Consider the following 23705-nt stretch of genomic DNA (forward strand, 5'->3'; position numbering starts at 1 on the left):
CAGAGATAACATCCCCGAAAAACAGAGGAAGGTTTCATCCTATTACTGAGCTTGATTAGTAGTCCCTGGAATGCTAGATGATATTTAGATACGACCTTCGTTGCTGTCGATGGTTCATCTAAAGGCAATGCACGATGCTTCATCTAAAGGCAATGCACGTCCGTGTGGTTGGGCACGTGAAAGTGTGTTCGCGACTTAGAACCAACCACACGGACGCCCATTTTCTATGCAGCTCCCCTCAGTCCCTCACCCACTCGCCCAACCCCTACCCATCTCTTATCCACTAAATAGGAAGTGCGGCTTGCCGCACCCAGCAGCACCGCTGTCGGGTATAGTAATATCCAACCTGCTAATAGAGTCATTAAAGCATTGCAAATATAGAACATAGCATAATGTAGTTGTGTTTACCAATTAAATTTACAGTCGTTTAACATTGCACCTGATCCAGTCTTATGAAAAATTAGATAGTTAAAACTCTATTAGAGTTGCCATGTACATAAGTATTTGGTAGCAACATTGGTAAGTTTAATCAGACACAAAGAATGGATCGAAAATCAAAGAGAGCATCAAAAGGCTCAACAAATTACCCTGCAGGGACCAGCTAACTATTTAAGAAACAGTCGCCAACAAATATATAGTTAAACAACATCCATACCTAGTCCTCAACTTCCTTGTCATTACATACCATATTATAGGTAAATAAAGTACAAACTGAATCCTGGGCAGCAATTCAGATAACTCAACACCAAGTTCCATGCATTTAGACAGAGGTCGGCGTGATTCGTTATTACATACTGCATCTACGAAAAGAGAGCACAAATTCAGGCTTCTCGCTTATAAGAGGCATAATACTGAAGCATGTCTTTCGAGATTCTCAACAAAAGTCGATAGCTGCAGAGAAGAGCACGTATGCTACTTAAACACTGATAAATTCTGTAGATGTTATAGGAAACGATTTTAAAAACCAGCTTACATGCGACCCATGCATTTAGTCTTTAAAGATAAAGTCCTACGGGCAGTATGATGGACTTTGTTTTTTTGCTGGGCATGTGGTATGTTTCATTGGGAAAGCAACAAACATGAGTAATACATATAGTTGTAGAAGTCTGAAGAGTAGGAGGGAGGGTATGTCAGTTTCAGTGAGGCCATCCTAGAGGTCAATGTCCATTTTTGGCACAAGTTTTAGGTAAGAATGATACTTGGACAGTAAATAAAAAAACAACTGATTAGAGTTATTTCTCAGTTTAGATAGAAAAGAAAGAACCAATGATTGTTTACATATAGCAGAATTATGTCTGAGTTCAGATCAAAAAGAAATATGCACCGATTGTTTCCATATAGCAGAATAAATGCTGGGTGAGTATTTTGTTGATGCCAAAATAACATAATTTGATACATATCCATAATTAGTTAAAACCGTGGAAAGAAATCATATATAGTATAAGCTAGAAGAAATAGTACGTCAAATCTGAAGGAGAAGCACTCTAGATAACAACCATTGATTTGATAATCAGCAACATCAATATAAATGAGAACAATCTTTAACCGTAGTATCCTATACAACACCCGGGAAACAAAATTAGCTTACTCTGCCTATATAACTTTCTTGGAGAGGTCGAACGAGAGAAAGACGAAGGGTACCTGACCAATGGGGACGAGATCGCTTCTTTGGTGTGCTCCCTCTCTGGTCAAACCACAAGACAACCCTCCGCCACGGCACCAACCGAACTGAAATCATCCAGAAACATCAATAGTCATCCAGAAACAGGGTACGCCATGCGAGTTCTGCATCATGCCAGTTCTGAATATGGTAGGGAGGTTTAATATATCAAATAGCTAAGGCATAGGTTGCATTTGCCTAATATATGAAGTATGTCAGATGTTAATAGATTAATTAAATTACTTAGTACCATGGATTTCGGTGGTGAAAAACATAAAACACTATGTATACTGAATGTTAAATTAGACAAATTCGAATTATTGTTCAGAATGTTACAGTCAAAAATAGTGTACCCAAGCAAAAAATCAGTGGCCCTGAGATGTATGGTGACATCTTCTTACTGGCCTCCTTTCCAACAAAAGTTCAATAAGCACTGCACTAATAGACCAACTGAACATGAAAGACACAAACATCGCGAAAACTAAAAAAATTGCTATATACTTTCTATCTCCTATAGGATACTGATTTATGATAACAGAAATCCGAGGGTGAGCCCTCGTCGTTAAGTAAAACTATATATTTTCTATAAAAATTCCTGCAAGAGTAAATTAATAACATCCTTGCCTTCAAGTGAACCCAACAGTTTGGTGGACATATCAGAGGCGGGGAAAGAGAGAGTAAACAGAACATACATGCATTTTATTTCCTTCACAATTTGTGCTTTCATGCATAAAGAAATAATGACTACCCGTTAGACTATCACAAAGAAACTCCAAGGAAATTAAACCGTAACAGTAGGAGACTGGAAACTAAAGAGGCAATATGTTGAGGCAGCCTCTATACAGTAGGAGGGATTAGCTAAATTATGTTGCTTGTAAAAGAACTACCATAATGTGACTGGCATTGATCATTCACATGATCAAGCCATGTGTGTACCAAGACAAAATCAAATACATGGTACCGACACATTGATGCATAAAACAAAAAGATTCCTTGCCTATTGGCATTACAGACCACGATTCCGCTAACAAAAGAAATGCAAAATTGGCATTACAGATCACAACTCCGCTCACTAAAATAATCAAGGGAAGTACAAAGAATATATATATACACACACACACACACACAGCATATTTGGGCTGAGTACTGCAACAGAAACCAGAAGGAACAATATAAAAACAGAGCATCCGAAACAGAGTGTCTCCCGAGTAGAGGACGGTGGCATGAATAATAATGCAGTGATGGATTGCAAAAGAAAAGGAGAAAAAGAGAACAGAGGATTATTGCATTATTATTCATGGCACGGCTCAACACCTATATACTCCTTTTCAAATTGGAGTATATTCATTCCATTTTAGTGCATATATTTCATTTCAGTGTACAGCAACATAAAAGGAGCAAAGCAACCAGCAATGGAGAAGAGGCACTTACCGTGGACAAGGGAGAAGAGGCTGCCATTGGGGTAGTAGTCACTCCTCTGCCTGCTCCATGTCGAGGGCCACACGCCCGAGCCTCGATGCCGTCATGGCCGTTGCAACCTGCCATGGATGAAGTTGACTTAAAGTTAAGTTCAGGTCTGTTTCAGAATGAACAACAACATATGCATGCCGAGAGCATGTATCAACACAACACCCACATGCATGATGATGATCCAGAGCTATCAAATCTTTAGACTTCATATTACTTCAGAGTACACTCTAGCTTGAAGTAATAGGCGTGATTGATCTTACATTAGGGCCCAGAAAAGTAGGGGTTGTTGTTGAGGTTCAGCCTGTGTGCTTCGAGTGCTACCGCCTGGCAGAGTAAATCATCTCTAGACCTGGAATTTGTAACCAGCAGAAAAAGGAATGTCTGCAATCAATTTCCATGCATGAAGAAGAGCTAGCTTGATGGATCGATGATGATTGCTCACCTTCTACAGGAAGAACAGGCGGTCGATGAACTGCCCGGAAACCTCGTCCAGCTCCACAACATCGGTGACCTACAGCGGTCAGAGAGAGGGATGGTGAGCAAAAGCAGCGCGAGATTGACGGGGAGAGGAGTCCCGCGTCTTTAATCGAACGTGTCTCACCTTGAGGTCCTCGACGTCTCTGCAGCCCGTACTCTAAAGCAAGCTCGGCACAGGCACAATTTGCAAGATCTTGGGCATAAAAAATGAACGCCCAAAAGGGAGTGCAGCAACAACAGAAAGAAACGCTAAAAGGGAACATAGAGCAGAAACCAACCCAAAATGCAAGCAAGAATTTTTAAAAGGGAACATAGAGAAGCATGAGCATGAGGCATAGAAAAATGGTGTCACCTTAAGATCAAGAATCAGTGGTTCTTTCTCAGTTCAAATCAAAAGGAAAGAATCACTATTATTGATTAAAGTTATTTGCAATTAGGCAAAGCACTACAACACTGGATCCTAAGCAACAGTTGAGGCATACAAAACTACCAAGTGTTTGTTCTTTTCATATATAAACAACCTTTAGTATCTCAACCAGAACCAAAGCAAAACAAAAATCATGGTTAAGTAACCAACAAAGGAAGAATGAATCTCTTTGGAATTTTAAAGTAGCAAGACATGAAAAGTTATTTTATGCCTTCAATACTACACACATTAGGGGAGGTAGCTGCAGTTTTATTGCATAATGGGCTCAGATTCGCCTTTCCTCGATCATATAACCTACCCCCATCATCTCTTCTCACCAGATCAATCTGTTTATATAGTACAGCTACCCTAGTTATCACTCAACAAGAATGACCATCCAAGGACAACAACAAGTATCACAGGATCAAAAAGGATTCTAGAGACAAGAGGGAGGATCCAACTTGATACCCATAGGTGCCTCGATTGCTCAAAGGCACACTAATTCCAGCCAAGGTAATCATCATCGCCCTAGCACGAACACCACCTGAGCATAAATAAGCAACACATTTAAATACAAATAAAAATGGTACAGGGTTCATTGCGTAGCTGCCACGGACGCCATCGTCGGCGCCGCTGGTCTGCGCCCTCCTCCATGGCCGCTGCCGCCGTCGCCGTGGTTGGTGGGAGCCACCTGTGTGGGAGGGAGGGAGGGAGGCGGCTGCGGGAGCGAGTGAGAGAGGAGGCAGCTGCTAGGTTTTCATCGTAGGAAGCCGCGGTCATTTTATAGCTGGTACGCGAAATGACACAGATGCCCCGGTGAGGGCACGGTATTTACCTTCTGTTGCAATTGGAATTTTATCCAACGGCTCGCAACGATCTAGTAAATATCCGACGCCTCACGTGAGCCGAGCCCGAGATCCGACGGCCGGAATCACATCAGGAAAACGATCGAACGGTCCAGAATCCAAACGAACGGGAGAGCTCCATTTTCCTTCAGACTCTAACAAGGGGATTCCAGTGACTGAGAGTCGGAGGAGATGTGGCAGCGACACCGATCTGCTCGCGGCGGCCATGGCGGGTCTTGCAGCGTGGGACAGCTGCTTCCGGCGTCCGACGGCAGCACGCATCCCCAGAGCGCGACCTGCTCAAGCTACGCGCAGCTCGTCCACCTTCCACTCAAAGCGACAACGGCGGCCGCGGAGGACCAGTGGCAGCCATGGGTGGTCTCGATTCGACGTGCGGTGGCAGGGCTAGGCGCGTGTAGGTTGCTCAGCATCAGCGGCCGACAGCGCGCGCCTGTGCAAGGAGGTCCTCGTCGAAGAATATCAGAGCCGCCTTGTTCTTGAACTCACAGAGGAGCATGTGGTCGCCCTCTGGGTACTTGTACTGGCGAGGCGACGAATCGGTGGCCACGCTCTGGGGCGAGCGAGGCCGGGGTGCACAGCGAGCCAAGCTACTATCCTGGGCGCTGTAATTGGAAATTTCGGGCCGAGCGAGCACATCCGGTTGGTTAGCTGGCGCCTTGGCGGGAGGTGCTGTTGCTCCTCGCTGGGAACAACCACCATATCCTCAGGCGGCGGTAGCGACTCGTTCATGTGCGCGCTGGGCCGGAGCGTCACGGGCGCCATCATTGCGACCACACCAAGCGCAAGGGCCTTGGGAACAGCCAGATGCCCCTACACTACAAGGTTTGCCTCCTCGTCCCATCTTATGTTGCTTCCTTTTATTTTCATTTGCCATCCAGCGTCCCGCAGATTGCAAATTTTTTTAGCAATCCTTTTATTGTGTATGTGCTCCAGTGTCTACTCATCCCCAATCGAGAATCCTAGTAAACTTTGTTTGTTTCCATTTGTACATGCCCGATGTGGAGCTTGACCGATGTATGGCAAATTTTTATAGGACAAATTGGTTAAAGGTTGCCATGTGTATCCCTGATTTCTTATACAAGTTTGCCATATTATCTAACACATGGCAAAATTCTAAACATGTTAGTAGTAGGCCATCTCAAAATTAGAGAAATGTTCTAAATAATGTGGCAATTTTGCTTTTCTATCAGGTAGACTGATAGTTTATCATCTGTTGCTATGAGTGACAGAGTTTTCTGTTTAATTAAATAGCTAACATTTTTTCTGATAGACTGCAATATTATCTCTGGTGAGAAGCAAATTGTTTCTTGTTATCCGAAAAAGATTGCCACCATGGCTATACAGTAATAAAATGAGTTTATTCATTGCTACAGAGAGAAATGTCCAACACTGTCAATTTTTGCATGTCCAGCTTCCTCAGAAGATGGCATTAGGCAGTGTGCTGCTAAACAAAGTTCTTGATATGAGCTACCTATAATCATCTAGCGCGGCTTATATAATTTTTTGACAGTAAGACTCATGGCACAGAATAGATCTAATACCTCTATTTGGACAAGCAATAGAGAATTAATTTGCTAGATTTGAAAAGCACAACCCGGTATTTTAGTGTTTGGTGAATTGATAGCATCATCACAAACACCATACAGATAGAGGTTTTTTTGTCTAATTAGTCAATTAACAACATACATGAACAGATACACTGGGTAAAGTATGTGTGCATCACCCCTCAGTCTAATACTCATCGCAAGCACCAAAATAAATTATCTTAGTTTTGTACAGAAATCCCAACTGATGAAGCGAGGATAAATTCCAAAAGCTAGTCTTGGCAGGAACTCCTAAACGACTAACCTGAAAAAAGCATATCCATATATAGAGATGAGAGCCGAAAAACCCTTAGTCAAAATCAGTAGCAAAATTGTACAAGTACCTCTTTTCTAACGTAATAACACAACCATCACCTTTTGGAATTGATAAATAACGCATGCAAGATTTCACATTTGGAAAGGACCATTGGCCTAACACAGGTTGATTTTGTGCATCTTAGTCTTCCTATAATAGCTAAAAAAGGTCAAATGTTGATCTATCGCCGCAAAAGGAACATGGTACTTCTATGATACTCAAAAACTCAAGACCTCACTTGTGGCTATCCACAAATAAGTTTTGGGCCATAAATAAATAGAATGTAGTGCTTATCATGTGAAATGCCAAGTGAAAGTTCTTTATATTGAAAGTCGGTGGGGGTGGTGGGGGGGTGGGGGGGACCCGCGTATTGTGGTGACTAAATTAGCTACAGAATATGACCCAAGCTACCACATTAGTGTATGCCTAAAGAATACATCTGAAAATGATGATGAAGTCAAGTGTGACATACAGATCACATATCAATACCTAATATCTTATTATCATAATGCATCCCAATCCATGATGATCCCAGCAACAGTTCAAAAAATGGCAATCCTGTGTAGATAGTATAAACATACCCACTTCACTGTATATTTAATATCATGTGTTCAGCATATCAGTACCCAATAAGGCCAACAAACCTACATTAGATTTCTTTAGTATAAGAGCAGATTTTGCGAAGCTTCTTAAAAATGTGATAATGCCTCAACGGCTGAGCGCCCTACTTTTGGCAACCTTGTTCAAAGAATTAAAAATGATTCATTTTACTTCTATAGGAGAGGGCAACCTTGTTCAAAGAATTAAAAATGATTCATTTTACTTTCATAGGAGAGAGAAAACTATCACAAAAGGAACAATAAAATACCTAAAAATAATGTAGTACTGCAACAATCAAAGTTGTAGCATTTCCTCTATATGTCAGCTATTCAACACATCATGTGTTTATTTCTTTAACATCGGCCATGGGGTAGATGGAGGGGACCGGCGGCCGGGGCGAATGCAACGCCCCGAGACCGTTGCGTCAGGTGTCTTCCAGTTATTCGCTGTTATTGCCTTGTCTTTTGTTTGCGTGTCATGCATTTCATATCATGTCATCATGTGCATCGCATTTGCATACATGTTCGTCTCATGCATCCGAGCATTTTCCCCGTTGTCCGTTTTGCAATCTGACACTCCTATGTCCTCCGGCGCCCTCCTTTTGTCTCTTTTCGTGTGTGGGTGTTAAACGTTCTCGAATTGGACCAAGATTTGCCAAGCGGCCTTGGTTCATTACCGGTAGACCGCCTGTCAAGTTTCGTGCCATTTGGAGTTCGTTTGATACTTCAACGGTTAACCGGGTAACCGTAAAGGTCTCGTGTGTGTTGCAGCCCAACACCCCTCCAAAGTGGCCCATAACCCATCCAAACCCCCTCCATCCTCTCAATCGTTCGATCACGATCGCGTGGCCGAAAACCGCTCCTCATTTGGACTCTCCTAGCTCCCTCTACCTATATATATGTGTGCATCCCCGAAATTTCGCGCAGATGAACCCTAGATCCAACTCCCACGTCCGCTGCCTCCTGCGCCTACTCAGGGACCGCCACATGTCGCCGGAGCCTTCCCACCGTGCGGCCCGCCGAGGCCCGTCGCCGGCTCCCGCGGGCCCGAGCCCCGCCTGTCTCTCGAAGCCGCCGCCCGCGCCTTCCGCTCCTAGCGCCGCCCCGCGCCCGAGGTCGCCGGTCGCCGCAGCCGCCAACTGCGAAGACCCGTGCTTCGCCGCTCCGCCGCCGCCCGGCTCCGTCCTCGCCAGAGTGCGCCGCCCGAGCCTTCGCCGCCGACTGCAAGCCCGCGTGCCCGCCGACTCCAGCTCGCCACTGCCGCTTTGCTCGCCGGCCTCCTCCTCGCCGGAATCTCGCCGGCGACCGCCCCAAGCTCGCCGGAGTTCTCTCTCTGGTGGATCTAGAAAAGGTGGACCAGATCCACCACTTCAACGAACCAAACAACCCCGCTGCGTCCCGGATCTCCTCGTCCCGCACGACCTCGCCCCGCTGACTTTTTCGGAGGTTGATTTTCTCTAAGTCCCCAGATCTGTGATGTTTTTAGGCCATGTTCATCGCATCATAACTTCATCACCGTAGCTCCGTTTTGCATGCATGAGATATCGAAATGTTCATCATGATGTGCTCTTCATTTCATTCCATTGCATCATGCTTGTTTGAGTCCATCTTGATGCCCTGATGACGGTTGCAAGAGTGCTATAAAATGTTAGTCTCGGTTTCTTATCAGTTTATGAGTATTTGTCATTTTTGCCATGATTATTGTGTGCTGCATATGGACTTGAGCTCTACATGTGTTTTGGGCTATGTCATGTAATCTTTATAGGGGTGTATGCCATGTATTTTTATGATCAATGTGGTGACTAGCACAAGCATGCAAAGTAGCTCTCGTGATGTTGCTGATTTCAGGGACTTAGAATTTCACCAAGTCATTTCCCTGCTGTTATTTTTATGCCATGTATTCATGTTGCTACAGTGAGATCCATGCTTCTTTTGAGTATGTTCAGTAAGGATGATTTTGACATATGGTTGTTCTCTATCCATCCATGTTCCTGTTTGCATTTATGGAGTGCCCTAGCATGACTCAATCTTGCTCTACTTTTGCTATAAAATGTTTCTGGCAGATTGTTTACGTGTTAATCAATTTTGCCAAGATTGTTGTAGTTGATCCATGCATGCTATGAGTTTGTTCTTGCTTTGCTTAGCTTCATGAACATGTCTTCTTGCTGGTAGTATGCTTAGCTTGTCATGCAATGCCTTGTGTTGAGTGTATCGAGCTCGCAAACATGCCTTCATAACTCTGTTTTTGTCATGACCAGTTTTCTACTAAGTTTGAATGTGTTAACGAAACTTGCTATGTTTACATGGGTGCCATCTTATCTTCTGATCCTTTTTGTCTTATGGTCAGTAAGGGACTTTTGTTGTATGCTTTGAGTAGATTCATGTTATGTCTTGTTTTGCTATGATATGTTTCTGTAGCATGTTGTTATCTTGCTCTAAACATTGCTTCTTGATGTTAATTCCTGACATGTTAGTATTTTCAGTAAGTCTGTGAAGCTGATATCTTTTGCACTTTTGCCATGCTTATTTGAACCTGCTATTGTGTGATTTAGCCGTAGCTCAGTGTTCATCTTTTGTCAAGCATCTTGAGTAGATCACTGCCATGTACTTTGTTGCTATGTTGGAGTGCAGTAGGTTAGTTTCTTGTTGCATTCTAGATGGCATCGTACTGTTAATCGTAGATTTGTGCCATTATTGCTTTGCTTTACATTTGCAAACCGTGCATCCGATTTCGGTTATCTTTATATCGATTTCGACCGAAATCATCTCATCTTTCCAGCGGCGCACTTGGTTTGCCAAGTTGAGGCCTGGTTTAATCTTTTTCTTCTGGAGCACGCATATGCATTACATATTACATCCCGCATATCATGTCATGTTTTGCATCATATTACTTGCGCATTGCACCGTGGTTGATTTGTTGTTTTCCTTGCTTGTGTTCTTGCCTTTGATAGAGCCGGGAGACGAGTTCGTGATCGAGGAACCCGTTGAGTACGTTTACGAGGATCAAGCTTTCGTCTTCGCTGAGAACTTTGCAGGCAAGATGACCATACCCTTGAAATCACTTCTATCTTTGCTTGCTAGTTGCTCGCTCTATTTCTATGTCGCAATACCTACCACTTGCTATATCATGCCTTCCATATTGCCATGTCAAGCCTCTAACCCATCTTGTCCTACCAAACCGTTGTTTGGCTATGTTACCGCTTTGCTCAGCCCCTCTTATAGCGTTGTTAGTTGCAGGTGAAGATGAAGTTTGTTCCATGTTGGAACATGGATATTGTTGGGATATCATTACTATTATATCTTGTTTACTTTAATGTATCTATATACTTGGTAAAGGTTGGAAGGCTCGGCCTTATGCCTGGTGTTTTGTTCCACTCTTGCCGCCCTAGTTTCCGTCATACTGGTGTTATGTTCCTTAATTTTGCGTTCCTTACGCGGTTGGGTGTTATGGAAATCCCTTGACTGTTTGCTTTGAATAAAACTCCTCCAGCAAGGCCCAACCTTGGTTTTACATTTGCACTAACAACCTATCACCTTCCCTTGGGTTCTGCAGACTCAAGGGTCATCTTTATTTTAACCCCCCCCCCCCGGGTCAGTGCTTGTCTAAGTGTTGGTCCGAACTAGAGCCCCTTGCAGCGTCACCTCGGGGAAACTTGAGGGCTGGTTTTAGTTGTACGGATTGCTCATCCGGTGTTGCCCTGAGAATGAGATATGTGCAGCTCTTATCAGGATGTCGGCGCATCGGGCGGTCTTACTGGTCTTGTTTTACCATTGTCGACATGTCTTATAACCGGGATTTCGAGTCTGATCGGGTCTTTTTGGGAGAAGGAATATCCTTCGTTGACCGTGAGCGCTTGTGATGGGCTAAGTTGGGACACCCCTGCAGGGTTTTGAACTTTCGAAAGCCGTGCCCGCGGTTATGGGCAGATGGGAATTTGTTAATGTCCGGTTGTAGAAAACTTGACACTTAACTTAATTTAAAATGCATCAACCGCGTGTGTAGCCGTGATGGTCTCTTTCCGGCGGAGTCCAGGAGGTGAACACGGTTTTGGAGTTATATTTAAACGTAAGTAGTTTCAGGATCACTTCTTGATCACTTCTAGTTCACGACCGTGCTTTGCTTCTCTTCTCGCTCTCATTTGCGTAAGTTAGCCACCATATATGCTAGTGCTTGCTGCAGCTCCACCTCACTACCTTTTTCTACTCATAAGCTTAAATAGTCTTGATCGCGAGGGTGTGAGATTGTTGAGTCCCCGTGACTCACAGATACTTCCAACAGTTTCAGGTGCCAATGATACCAGTGCAGGTGACGCAACCCAGCTCGAGTGGGAGCTCGATAAAGATCGTGTTCGTTGTGTTGTTTCATTCCAGTTGTTCAGTAGTGGAGTCCAGTCGGGACGATCGAGGATCTAGCATTAGAGGTGGTCTTTCTTTATTTTGGTTCCATAGTCGGACCTTGATTGTATTCTGGATGATGTAATGCTATATTTATGTATTGTGTGAAGTGGCGATTGTAAGCCAACTCTTTATCCCTTTCTTATTCAGTACATGGAATGTGTAAAGATTACCCCTCTTATGACATGTCTATTATGCGGTTATGCCTCTAAGTCGTGCTCCGACACGTGGGAGATATAGCCGCATCGTGGGTGTTACAGCGAACCTGGGGAAGGACAAGGGGAGCCGATTAGGATGAAGAGCAGCAGGGCAGCGAGCTATTCGCCACCAGCTACAGGTTTGCCCCCTTGGACCACACAAAGGCCACCGCTGTTTATCCTGCCTTCAGGCCAGGGAGTCGGAGCCGAGGAAGATCCATGAGGAGGCGATGGTACGCTGCTCTCTTGATTCATGTTGTAGCCTGCACGCACCTCTCGGCCGGCCAGCCGGAGCGGCGACGTAGCACGCCATGGTATCTCTGGTGGAGGCTGGAGGGCAGCATCAGGAGGGATGGGTCTATTGGTGAGGAGCGGTTTGGGCACAGCCGTGACTGGAGAGACCCACGCCACGGGGGGCTTTTTATACGCACATAGATTGGTAGAGCCACGACACGAGATTGAACCAGAATTTTCGGGAGAGACAGAGATAGCCCAGTCAAAGCGGTGGGCGGTCAAAGAGGTGGAGGTCACGAACACTCTAGAAAGAACGGAGAAGATCGTTACGTCCACACGTAAGTAGTTCTCGTGCGTCACTGGTAACACGCGTAAATCGTTAGAGGCAGTAAAAAATCCAAAAAACCCAGGTAAATCGAACTCTTACGAGCATAGTCTTCTTAGTATAAATGAACACAAAAGCACCAACAATTATATGTATATTCTCATCCCACAACAGCTAAAAGTACCCAGCTCTGATTCATACTGCTAGCGAACAAATTAAGAGGTGCTCCAGATTTTCTAACTATTTGAGTATGTTGTGGGACCCATGCTCATTGTATAATTGAAATAAAACCTTAGGATACCCTAGAGTATTGTAGTCTCTTAAGTCACAATAAAGTAGATGGCCTTAGCATACCTTGTCACCCACAGCCATGTAACACTTGATTCCCAGCAGATGCTTCTACCAACTAATCAATGTGGTGATAAAGATTTAACATTAGTGAAGAGGAGATAAACCTTCACCTGAGCTTGAAGAAAGAAAATAGAATAGGCTCACCTTTGATCTGCAATAGCACTTCCTCAATCATGCAGTACACAAAAAAACTTCTAGTTCCTCGGTGAGCAAACGTACTGAAGCTCCTCAAAATATGAAAATGTTGAATTTTGGAGGGGAAATGTGAGTGTTGCCCCTGGAAACGTGAGAAGCCGTACTATCAGATATTGCCATACTGGCATAGCTTGCTATATGAGTTGTAGCGATGAAACAACCTATTCATGGTGGTGTACAGTTGTGCTGCCTACACAAGATCAAAATGACAAGCTTTGTAAATAAATTTTCCCTTTGCAATATTCTAGTGCAAGAAAAATAGATGGTTCGAAGAAGTTGAATATAAATACGGTTTGAGCAAACCATATATAACATAAAAATGAAAATGCAGAAAAAAAACATGAATGGGAGAAAGAGATGATTCACCCCTTTCTTTTTCGTCAAGCTCTTCCACAAGAATCTTTCTCTTCTTTTCTATCTTAGATATGAAATTCCACAAGATTATTTCTCTTCTTTTCTATCTCAGATCTGAAAAAACACAAATTGAGAAATCAAAATCACAAAATCAAAGAACTGGGATATAATAACTGGGGGGAGGAGGAGGGGGAGGGGAGCAACAAATAGGGATTGAGCAAACCATATATAACATAAAAATGAAAATGCAGAAACAAACATGAATGGGAGAAAGAGAAGATTCACCCCTTTCTTTTTCGTCAAGCTCTTCCACAAGATCTTTCTCTTCTTTTCTATCTCAGATATGAAATTCCACAACACTACATTTGGATGTCTCCATTCAAGCCCAGGAAAACGAATTGGTAATCATCTCACCTCAATACGGGTGTTTGGCTGGACGCCGAATTCGTATTGGAAATATCGGGCCAATTCCAAGCTGTTTTGCCTCCCACGTAAAGCTCCCTCCCACGATTCGGAGGGCTCCCGCTCCGTTTTCCTTTGAATTTCTCATCTCCCACAAAACTAACCCCTTTGACACCAGCCACCAGAAAAAGAAAAGAAGCGAGACGACAGGGGATCTCGGGGCGACCTAGCTACTAGTGCGGCGGCCCACCACAGCGTTCAATGGCGGTGCAGATCTGTTCCTCCACCGTCTCTTCCTTTCCTCCCCATCCCGGTCCTGATTTCTCAGCCCCCTCCTGCATCACTCTGCTCTTGGTCTCCATCTACAGCGACGACCACCATGAAGACCGGTCTCCATCCCCATCCCGGTCGGCAAATGGACGAGAGGATGCCCGACGACGACCACCGCCCCGTCCGGCGGCGGCTGCGACCACCATCCAATCCCATCCCCATCCGCCCGCCCCCACCCGTTGGCCCAATTTGTCCTATCCAGCACCTTCTCCATCATTGTTTGATGTGTGCATCTCTTTCGTGTGTGATTTGTGTGTATGCATGATTGGAGATGTTTCCCATAGGTTTCTGTTTGTGCTAGATAATTTTCTTCAGCGTCGCCATTTGTATTTAAAGCTAAAATGTGTTAACAAGATGGTTGTTGTGTGTCCATTTGTCTTGTGATTTATTCCAGAATTTTTTTTACTGCTATATATTCATTCAATTATAGTCACATGTGAATAGATTTCAGTTTTGAGTCATGTAGAACAAGGTATAATCTTCATGGTAATGTAGTTATGCAATTCCAAAGTTTGTCATCCAAACATGATTTGGTATTGAAACCTCAAGAGGCATTTCAAGGGTCAATTCAGCGAACAACCAAACAAGCGAATTTGTATTCGTGCCATTTCAGTTTCCTCACTGAATTGGAATTTCAGTCCAATTCAATACAGAGCTCTCCAGTACGGACATCCAAACGCAGCGCAAGACTATTTCTTTTCATTTCTATCTCAGATCTCAGATCTGAAAAAACACAAATTGAGAAATCAAAATCACAGAATCAGCGAACTGGGATATAATAACTAGGGGAGGAGGGGGTGGGGAGCTACCTAGATTGGGGGTGGTGATGCTGGACGAGGAGCTTCTCCACTCCATGAGCGTCTCCTAGACCTGGAATTCCGGCTACTCTGCTCCCACCACCCACCTCCATCCTCCTCTGCTCCTCCATGCCCACCACGAAGACCATGTTGACCCTGCTCGCCCATGGTGGCATTCCTCCTCTCCTTCCTTCTCTCTCCTCATGTTCTATCTTTCCTGCAGATCAAATCGAGCGCCGCCACCGCCCTTTGACTGCAGGTCACCGCCGCCGCTGCCAGAGAAACTCGCCTCCGCACCCGCACACCTCAGATCCGCTAGATCTGAGATGATGAGGGATGGACTGAGTGAAGGGGACGAGGAGCTAGGTGAAGCGGCTGTGGGGTGGAGAGGGAAAATGTTTAGGGTTGAAGACAAGGAGGGAGAGGAGAGAGCCAAGGGAGCGCGGGGCTCAGGATGTGCACGTCGAGCACGGGGCGGGCGCGGAGTGGCTGCCTAATCCCTCGCAGACACGGGAACAACTGACCCAGCCAATACATGTGAGGGCTGAGCCCACTAGTCATAGGCCAAGAAAATAATTACACAGTGACGAAAAATTACCACCAGTCAAATGATCGAACGACCAGGAGCCAAAGTCAAAGGAGATCGAACGGACAGGAATGATGCGCACGGGAAGGCCTCCTGAATGGCGGGTACTCGGCTGCCTAATCCCTCGCAGACACGGGAACAACTGACCCAGCCAATACATGTGAGGGCCGAGCCCACCAGTCATAGGCCAAGAAAATAATTACACAGTGACCAAAAATTACCACCAGTCAAATGATCGAACGACCAGGAGCCAAAGTCAAAGGAGATCGAACGGACAGGAATGATGCGCACGGGAAGGCCTCCTGAATGGCGGGTACTCTAGGAGGCTTTATATGTTAGATACTGGAAGATGCTTATCAATAACTATATACAGTTCTTATTCCATTCACACATTTTTCTTGCCTCCTGATCATGGTATTGTAAAGGGGACTAAAGAGACAGGTTCTAGGAAAAAAAGTAATAGAGCTATAGGAAATAAAGTAACTCATTTAGGTATGACTATGGACAAGGCAAAGGTTTCAGAGAGAAATTGGGGAATAAAGCAATTTTTCTCAATCTAATTACTTCAGAATCATCAGTATGAGAAAACATTGATACCTACTACTACATACTGATCCACTTGCTTCTCTTCATGGAAGAGTACCATTAGTCCTCTGTCCACATGGAACGAACATAATGGCCATCTAACATCAAATAATGTCTTCTTGAAACTGAAACATAGAAAGGCAAGTTTGAGGTAGAAACAGAATCACCCATCTTATCACAAAAAAATTAAGAAACAAAGAAAACGTCCAACAAGAGAAACTTGCAACCCATCCTAAAAATCCTAGAATCTGAATGACATCAGATTCAGCACAAGGCAAAGTATGTATCTTAATCTTATTGAACCAAAGAGAGTAAAACAATAAAATTGGGAATATTATATACATAAAAAATATAATTGTCGAAGACCACCGGTGCCATTCTCATCAGCATCGACCAATTTTGCGAAAGTAAAAAACATCAAACATGGGAACCGTACCGATACACGAAGAACATCAGACACATGACTACCATACATTATATAAAAAATTAAGTTATTTTAATTACTGAGAAACCATGCATCTATTGCCAACAAAATTGGGGCTTCTCATGTACATCAGACCAACAAGTGCAGCTGCAATTTTAGAAGTATTTTGGTTTGACTAAAGCAAACGCTAGTCCTCGCACAAGACCCATTCCAGCCTCATGCTTCAACCTAACACACCTTGTATTCCAGCCTCATGCTTCAACCTAACACACCTTGTACGTAATACATCAAGGCCCCATCACAAAATAGAAATGAATATATACGCTAGTAAGACCAGAAATTAACAAAATACAGGGAGCTTAATCATATTGTCTTACATGCATCAGGATGTAAGATGCGGTGACCTTGGCGCCACAACCATGGAGACAGCCAGTCTGGACATGATGGTGGCAGGGGTTCAGCAGCGAGAAAAGGAGGAGAGTCTGAAAAGTAAGCACAATTACTGATCATTTTTACAATTGCTGATTTAGATTCCGATTCATACTCTAAAATAGGAGGGCTAAAATTCTGTATTCAACCGCTATAAATAAACTACACAAGATGATAGTGAGACTGTGCGTAGAGAGCTAAATGTGCAAGATCGACATCTTTGCTAGTAAAAGACTTAGCATTTTCTTCTTGCAGAAAGTACATCTCTATTTTTGGACAAAAGAATGCAACACATACAAAGAATGGAAAATCGCCATCGAACAAAAGCCATGTTCCACCATTCAAGTATCTGAACAAACAAGCATGGGATTGGTAGCAGTAGTGAATAGTATGCATAGATGTGTAGGCAAGTAACAAACATTAGTGAAAGGGAAATAGATTATCCAAAAGAAGAAAGGTTTTATATTTTTTCAACGTACCCAGCCATAAAATCATATGCTTCTTGATTAACAAAATGAAAACACAATTAAGTAGGCATAGGAGGTGCACAATCATGTACCGACAAAAAGCAGAGATGGACAGGGATCAAGTTCATCCATCCATCTTCAAAAAGAGTTCTGAGTTCCGCATATATATAGTGGTGTTCTGAAAATAGCTCTTCTTAATTCTGCATTTCTCCTAGGTACATCTATAAGAAATGCAGAGTGAAGATGATATTTCCTTTCTATCCTCACAAATATTTTTCAAGCCAATAATAAATTTAGATTGCTACTATTATAATTAGAGTACTTATATCAGAGAGTATAAGCACTTAATAAACTGCTATCAAAGAAGCATACATGACATAAGGGGTATTTTGTTGCCTCGACAATTAAAAAAATAGAGCAGTACAAATCTTTAAAGGAAAAGGCAAACCGAACTTGCAAACAGTGTGGGTTCCATGAATTTGCACAGAATTTAGACAAAGAAAAAAAAACTAAATTCAGACCACAGAACATGGCAAACCATGGAGAAGGAAAATCAGGAGATGCCAAAATCATTCAGCAATTTTGTCCCTTGGACCAAGAAGCAAAGACAATTTACTTATATACAGTATACACCCAAGAGCTTGCAGCAGGGTATTGAATAAAACAGAACTGCAAGTCTGCAAGAAAGGAGCAAATTTACCTTATTAGTTTCCATTGGATTTCTAAGCTACAAAAAGTTGTTACATTAATGCTCTCAAGATTGGTAGGTTGTACCCTTTTCATAGTGTGGTGAAACTATAATTAAATGAACTTTAATTGCATAGCTCTTGCAAGAGTATCACTTCATGTATGACCAATTGGAATCCTTGCTCTGTACTTAATAATTATGCACTCCAAATAGCTACAACCCTCTACTGATTTTTTTAACCAAGAAGCAATAATGTGACCACAATTAATGGCAAAAAATGTTCATTGCTCGTGTTAGAAGGATAAAATAACTACCTTTGGTAGGTACTTCAACTATGAAAGAGCATGTAATAATTAGTGATTTACCTGAGAGTAAAAGGGTCGCAAGTATATTCATTAACTGCCCTCGTACAACCTGCAAATTGATTATGGAATGAGTTTCTGGCGGGAAATAGAAAACACACAACACAAAAGAACAGTAGATACCTGACATAGCTCCAGCGTGGTAAACTTTTTTGAGTGCTTCCAGTCATCTTTGGTGCCTTACTCGTGTCTGGCCATTGCCCTGCTCGTCGAGGTCACCGTTGCACCACCACTCACGGCAAGGCTCATGTACCAAGTATGCTCCAGCTGCCAATAGACAAGCAATGTTGCAGAAACCAATTGAGGCATTTTCACTAAGTAAAGCTACAAAACCATTTAGTAAAATCCAGTGGAACTATCCTACTACATGACTGAATCAATGAAACATAACAGGAGCTGCAGAAGCCACTCTAGATCTTTTTGACAAACCAAAGGTAGCATTTTAGGTACTAATTAACCCTGGGGCATATATTATCATTTAGTCAAATAACTGAATCAAAGAAAATTGATAGGAAGAGAAGGAATGGTGGTGTTTCAGAACCATGGCTACACATACATGGCATACATCTGAAAAAGGGAAAATGAACAGCCTAAATACGTACTTGAAGGAAACAAGATAAAATAAACTGATGTATGAACTGTAATGTGATGAGATTATTAGTAGACATGATAAAATACGTATGTACAAGTCATTAATTAATAGATTATGAATAGGAAGAGCTTGGAAACAAGGATGAAATTAAATCTGGAAAGGAAACAAGAATAAATCAAATCTGACTAAATCCACGAGAGTACATGTGAAGAGAGGGAGAGAGAGAGGGGCAAGAAGCACGTGATTAACTTTGGATTCATATGATATGCTGCCCCAATGGCTGTGTGTAACAGGAAAGAGGGGTTGGAGAAGAGAGAGGGCACAAAGGGGAGAGGGGGAGTACCTGCATTCTGAATTACTTTGCTATCAGATATCAGCATACCAAAGGTACATCGAGTTATTATATATCAGCATACCAAAGGTACATCAAGTAAGTTTCACTTGCAAACAATAGAAAAACTTTAATCCAACTGAAGGATGAATAATCGAGAAACAAATATGGATATAAACTCGATTTGACTTTTATAATCAAGGGATAACAAAGTTTCATGAGAATACCTATTATGCCAATGGCGCAAAAGGCGAGAGTGAACCAAACACTCAAACCATGCAAGTAACAATATTTATAGACCGATCATAGAATCTCTGAAACACAAGGAAATAGATATTTGTGTATGATGATCATACATAGCATTATATATTACATTGTATGGTAGGTTTATAGGCCAAAACAAAGGCATGATATCAGTTTATGATATCTTATTTATATTTCTTTTAAAAAGCAAAGCAGAGCAAAAAAACAAAGGCATGATATCTTATTCATTGAAGTAGTATGCCGCTGCCATCCAAAAAAACACAGGCCTGCACCTTCATCATGCCATGTGCTCGGCACCCAACCTCATCTCCTCAGTCAACCTTCTTGATTTGCGCCTCCACTATGGACGCAACTCTGCTTATGCATGAAAGATTAGTGAAGGTTAGAAGATTACACGATCCAAGCTTTTTTTGACCAGTGAAAGACAGTGGGAGAGGCTCCCACTGACCTAAATTTTAATTAAATATAGTTACTACATGATCCCGGCTTAGTAACATATCAAGCAGAACCAGGTAAGACAGGTCACAACAAAAGAAAGAAAGCTTTTAACCATAGTTCCCCTTTAGCCTTGTCCTACTATCTTCTTTCTCGAATATCTTTAGAAAGAAAGAAAGATGAATATCAGCACAAATCAGAACATCACCCTTCTCAAAATGCAAACAACAATGCATTTAGCTAAACAGTCAAATAAGTAATTCATATGTGGTGAATATGTATCAGCGCTAGATGTATTAATTAAACATTATAACTTTGACCACTAATATATCAAAAAATATTTGCATCCATAAGGTTAAAATAAATAAATAAATTTGGCATGAACAGTACCATTTCAAGATATACTATCCAAGGCGTGAAAAATAAGAAGATGATGGCCTGGGTAGATGGTCTAGCTGGTTTATATTCCCTTTTTTCGAGATCAGATGAAGTTTAGGCTGGTGTTGCTCTCGATTTATCTGCATTAGTTGGTGTCCAGTTTAGCATTAGGTTTCAGATAACAGGGCAATTGCTGACTGACACACATGAGCATATATTGTTCTTTGAGCAAACACACACACACATTTTTTTAGGTCATCACACACATTAGGCACATTCTTTGTTGTTGAGTGAAATATACATTAGAAATTTTTCTTAGTAGACATTTTTTTATCAAACTGAGCAGACACACATGAGAAAATGAGAGGGGGGTAATTCTAACCTGAGAGGGTGAGGGATGGCAAAAGCATGGTCGTCATGAAGCATATCGGCATGGTGGATTAATCATAGAAGAGGGAGGAAGTGAAATTAGTACTGACCTCATAAATGATGAAGGGAATAAAATAGTATCAGCTGCAACATAAGAGCTCCTGGAAAATAAAACTCGCTTCTCTGCATTTTGGATATAGTTAAAAAGGGCAAATCGTAGAAATGCTAAATGTTAGGAACCGACACCATTCATGTGTGAGTATGAGATTCAGATTAATGCTGTAAAATTATTTAACTTCCTAATAATCTTACCAGCTCTCGCACTATCTATCAATCTCCTGATATGCTCAATGAAGTCACTCAGAATTCAACATGCCCTCAAAGCAGAGCAAAAAAACTTCCCAGGGGAGTATAGTGTGCTTGTCAAAACATCCCAGCAGACAGACCATAGTGTTGAAGGCGGGTAGATACATAGTGCAAAGCAAGCTCTACTATGAACTAACCCCAAATTCGAAATATCCTAAATTAGTACACATATGCCTAGGCTGACTTCCATCTATTGATATTTCACCAAGAGCAGAAGAAGCTGGGCACTAACTGGATCAAAGACGATGAGATAAAATTGGGAAGGCAAACCTTGAAGGTTAATGCAAAGCTATTAAGCACCAAGAACATATGCTTCCCAGAATAAAGCATATGTTTACCATCAAAGCAGCATCTAACTCTTCTTCTTTGATCGTTACTTCCTGGAAACAAACAGCCAAGCTATTAAATTGTCAGATTTGACTGTATTTAATTTGAGAGGATTAACTGCAAAGCATCATTAGATTCCTGAACTCGGCGTGTTTAGAATAAGTACACAGGACAAAATTTTCTCATACAAAATCGATGTGCAAATGTACTAATCAAGCACCCCTTTTTATTATCCAGGAGCTCCGAGTTTGTAACTCAACTGCATATGATTGCAGGTAATATCTATGGCAGGGTGTATCTTATAACCACAAGACAAATGTCCATTTGTTTGTAAGACATGCATAATCACTTTTCTTAGCCGTCTTGAGGCTATAATGAGAAGTTAAAAAATGTTATCTATTATAAATCCTAATGTATGTGGTGTGCCTGCATTTAAAACATCTATGTTTTCTGACGAGGTGAATGGTAATGGCTGATTTACTAATTTTCTAAACCGATTATTTAATCAGTTTGCTTACATACTGGACTACACACGCACATCTTCTATATCATTGCTCAATAGGTGGACAAATAAGCAGCTGCTGACACTTTTGTAGGTGGACCATTTGCTCTATATTCGCTCCTCTGCAGGCATGCAAAGCTTAGCTTGCTTCCGAATCAACATGCAACGGTCAAGGAGTTATCTACATACTACAGAAATGGGTTCGCAGCTCAGCATGGATCTTCACCCTGGCTAAGAAGGTTCCTAGAGAGGCACAAAACAGTCAAAACTGGACTTCTTGTAGTAGTTCGCTGTGGCGCTAGCATAGTGATCGGTGATGGTGTCCTTACTCCAGCAATCTCAGGTGGATAATACCATCATCTGGTGGTTACCTTTCATGTAAATGCACAATTCTGGTTATTAACATCTCTGCATGCTCACCATGTTTTCTTCTGCTCCTTTCCTTGCAGGCCTGTCATCTATGTATGGGCTGCAAGTAAAACAGAGGCATGAATAACAGTGATGACAGGACCAAGGCATAGATGACAAGATTGTTCACACTTATTGACAGCTAGTCGTACAGAGGCATGAAGACCATCCTCTGTTCACATGACCAACATTATTGCTCTGTCAGACCACAAGGTTCAAACAAACACTTTCTTCTACTCTTCACAAAACCAAAATTTGAGAAATCAAAACAAGTTATCAGAGAACCGGAAAATCAAGGAGGAGAAGGGGAGAAGCGAAGGGGAGGAGGAGGGGCATGGCTGCTACCTGTAGACGTGTGTGGCTCCATATTGTTGCTCGCGCCCACCCCTTGCTTGTGCTGTAGTGGCCCTGTCCAGATCGAGAAGCTCAAGTGGTCGCCATCTTCCCAACCGACGAGCGCCCCCAGTTTCTCCCGCCTGCATGCGCCTGCCGGACCGTTCCCCTCCATTGAAGTCGCTGTCGGTCCGGTGGCCACCCCACAGGCTACTGCTGCCCTTCTAGCTCCAGCCACGCCCGCCAGATCGCCGTCGGCCGCCAAGCCCGCCAGAACCCCACCGGCCGCCACGCCCGCCAGACCCACGCCGGCGGCCTGCACCTAGGTCGCCAACACCCTCCTTCTTGATCTGGCCCCTGCTTCCGCCGGCTCTCTCTCACGACCGGCCGTGGATGAAGGAGGTGAGAGGCGAAGGGGAACTCGAGGAGAACACGGGGCTCGAGGGCGAAAGCGATTGGTGTCCAGGGGCCAGGGCACGCCCCGCAGGCTTTTCACCGAAGAGGCACGCGACCCACACACCAGATGCACACTGTGAAACTGGCCCGCAAGGAATAGAGGCCCACCGGTCATCCACCTAAGCAGAAAAGAGCAATGTATATAGGAACGAGCGGCTGGATTTTTTTACAGCGGGATAAGAAGTTGCCAGCGAGGTGAATCGGTCGAGCCAGATCGTGCGCGCGATGCAAAGGCACCAGAATAGTGGGTAGCCTAGCGTCCTTTATACGTTCCATGTGAAAAAAAGCCAACGGTTGACCAGCTGCTAGCAGCCAAAAAAGTATTATGGTAAACTCATCCTGCGGTGAAAAACGTCTCGCGGGAGAAGTGCCTCTGGAATGGCGGGTACTCTAGCATGGTTTATATGTTCGATGGGACAATGCTCTAATAATGAAGATCATCACAT

The 23705-nt window shown here is 43.1% G+C and overlaps 1 protein-coding gene across 50 annotated transcripts; it reads right to left on the minus strand.

Annotated features, from left to right (window-relative positions):
• Positions 1–635: 635 nt before the first annotated feature.
• LOC123102690 (uncharacterized) lies at positions 636–23465 on the minus strand. Of its 50 annotated transcripts, none has more exons than XR_006449187.1 (20): positions 22816–23463; positions 22483–22531; positions 20881–21613; positions 19958–20039; positions 19649–19735; positions 19434–19440; positions 18622–18765; positions 18502–18550; positions 16930–17034; positions 16141–16253; positions 13441–13542; positions 13236–13264; positions 13024–13156; positions 12883–12934; positions 3732–6727; positions 3573–3641; positions 3391–3479; positions 3092–3198; positions 1642–1728; positions 636–800 (listed from the first exon to the last, which is right to left on the minus strand). XR_006449187.1 is itself a non-coding variant. In XM_044524111.1 (4 exons), the coding sequence occupies exons 1-4, from the start codon at positions 22950–22952 to the stop codon at positions 20525–20527; spliced, it is 429 nt and encodes a 142-aa protein (XP_044380046.1). In that variant the 5' UTR covers positions 22953–23381; the 3' UTR covers positions 19737–20524. The 50 variants fall into 50 exon arrangements, 1 of the variants encoding a protein (XP_044380046.1); XR_006449184.1 differs by having other exon boundaries at positions 20511–21613; positions 22816–23456; XR_006449188.1 differs by lacking the exon at positions 19434–19440 and having other exon boundaries at positions 20978–21613; positions 22816–23465.
• Positions 23466–23705: the final 240 nt, after the last annotated feature.

This window comes from Triticum aestivum, chromosome 5A (assembly GCF_018294505.1).
Source record: "Triticum aestivum cultivar Chinese Spring chromosome 5A, IWGSC CS RefSeq v2.1, whole genome shotgun sequence".
In the NCBI taxonomy this organism is placed as follows: Eukaryota; Viridiplantae; Streptophyta; class Magnoliopsida; order Poales; family Poaceae; genus Triticum; species Triticum aestivum.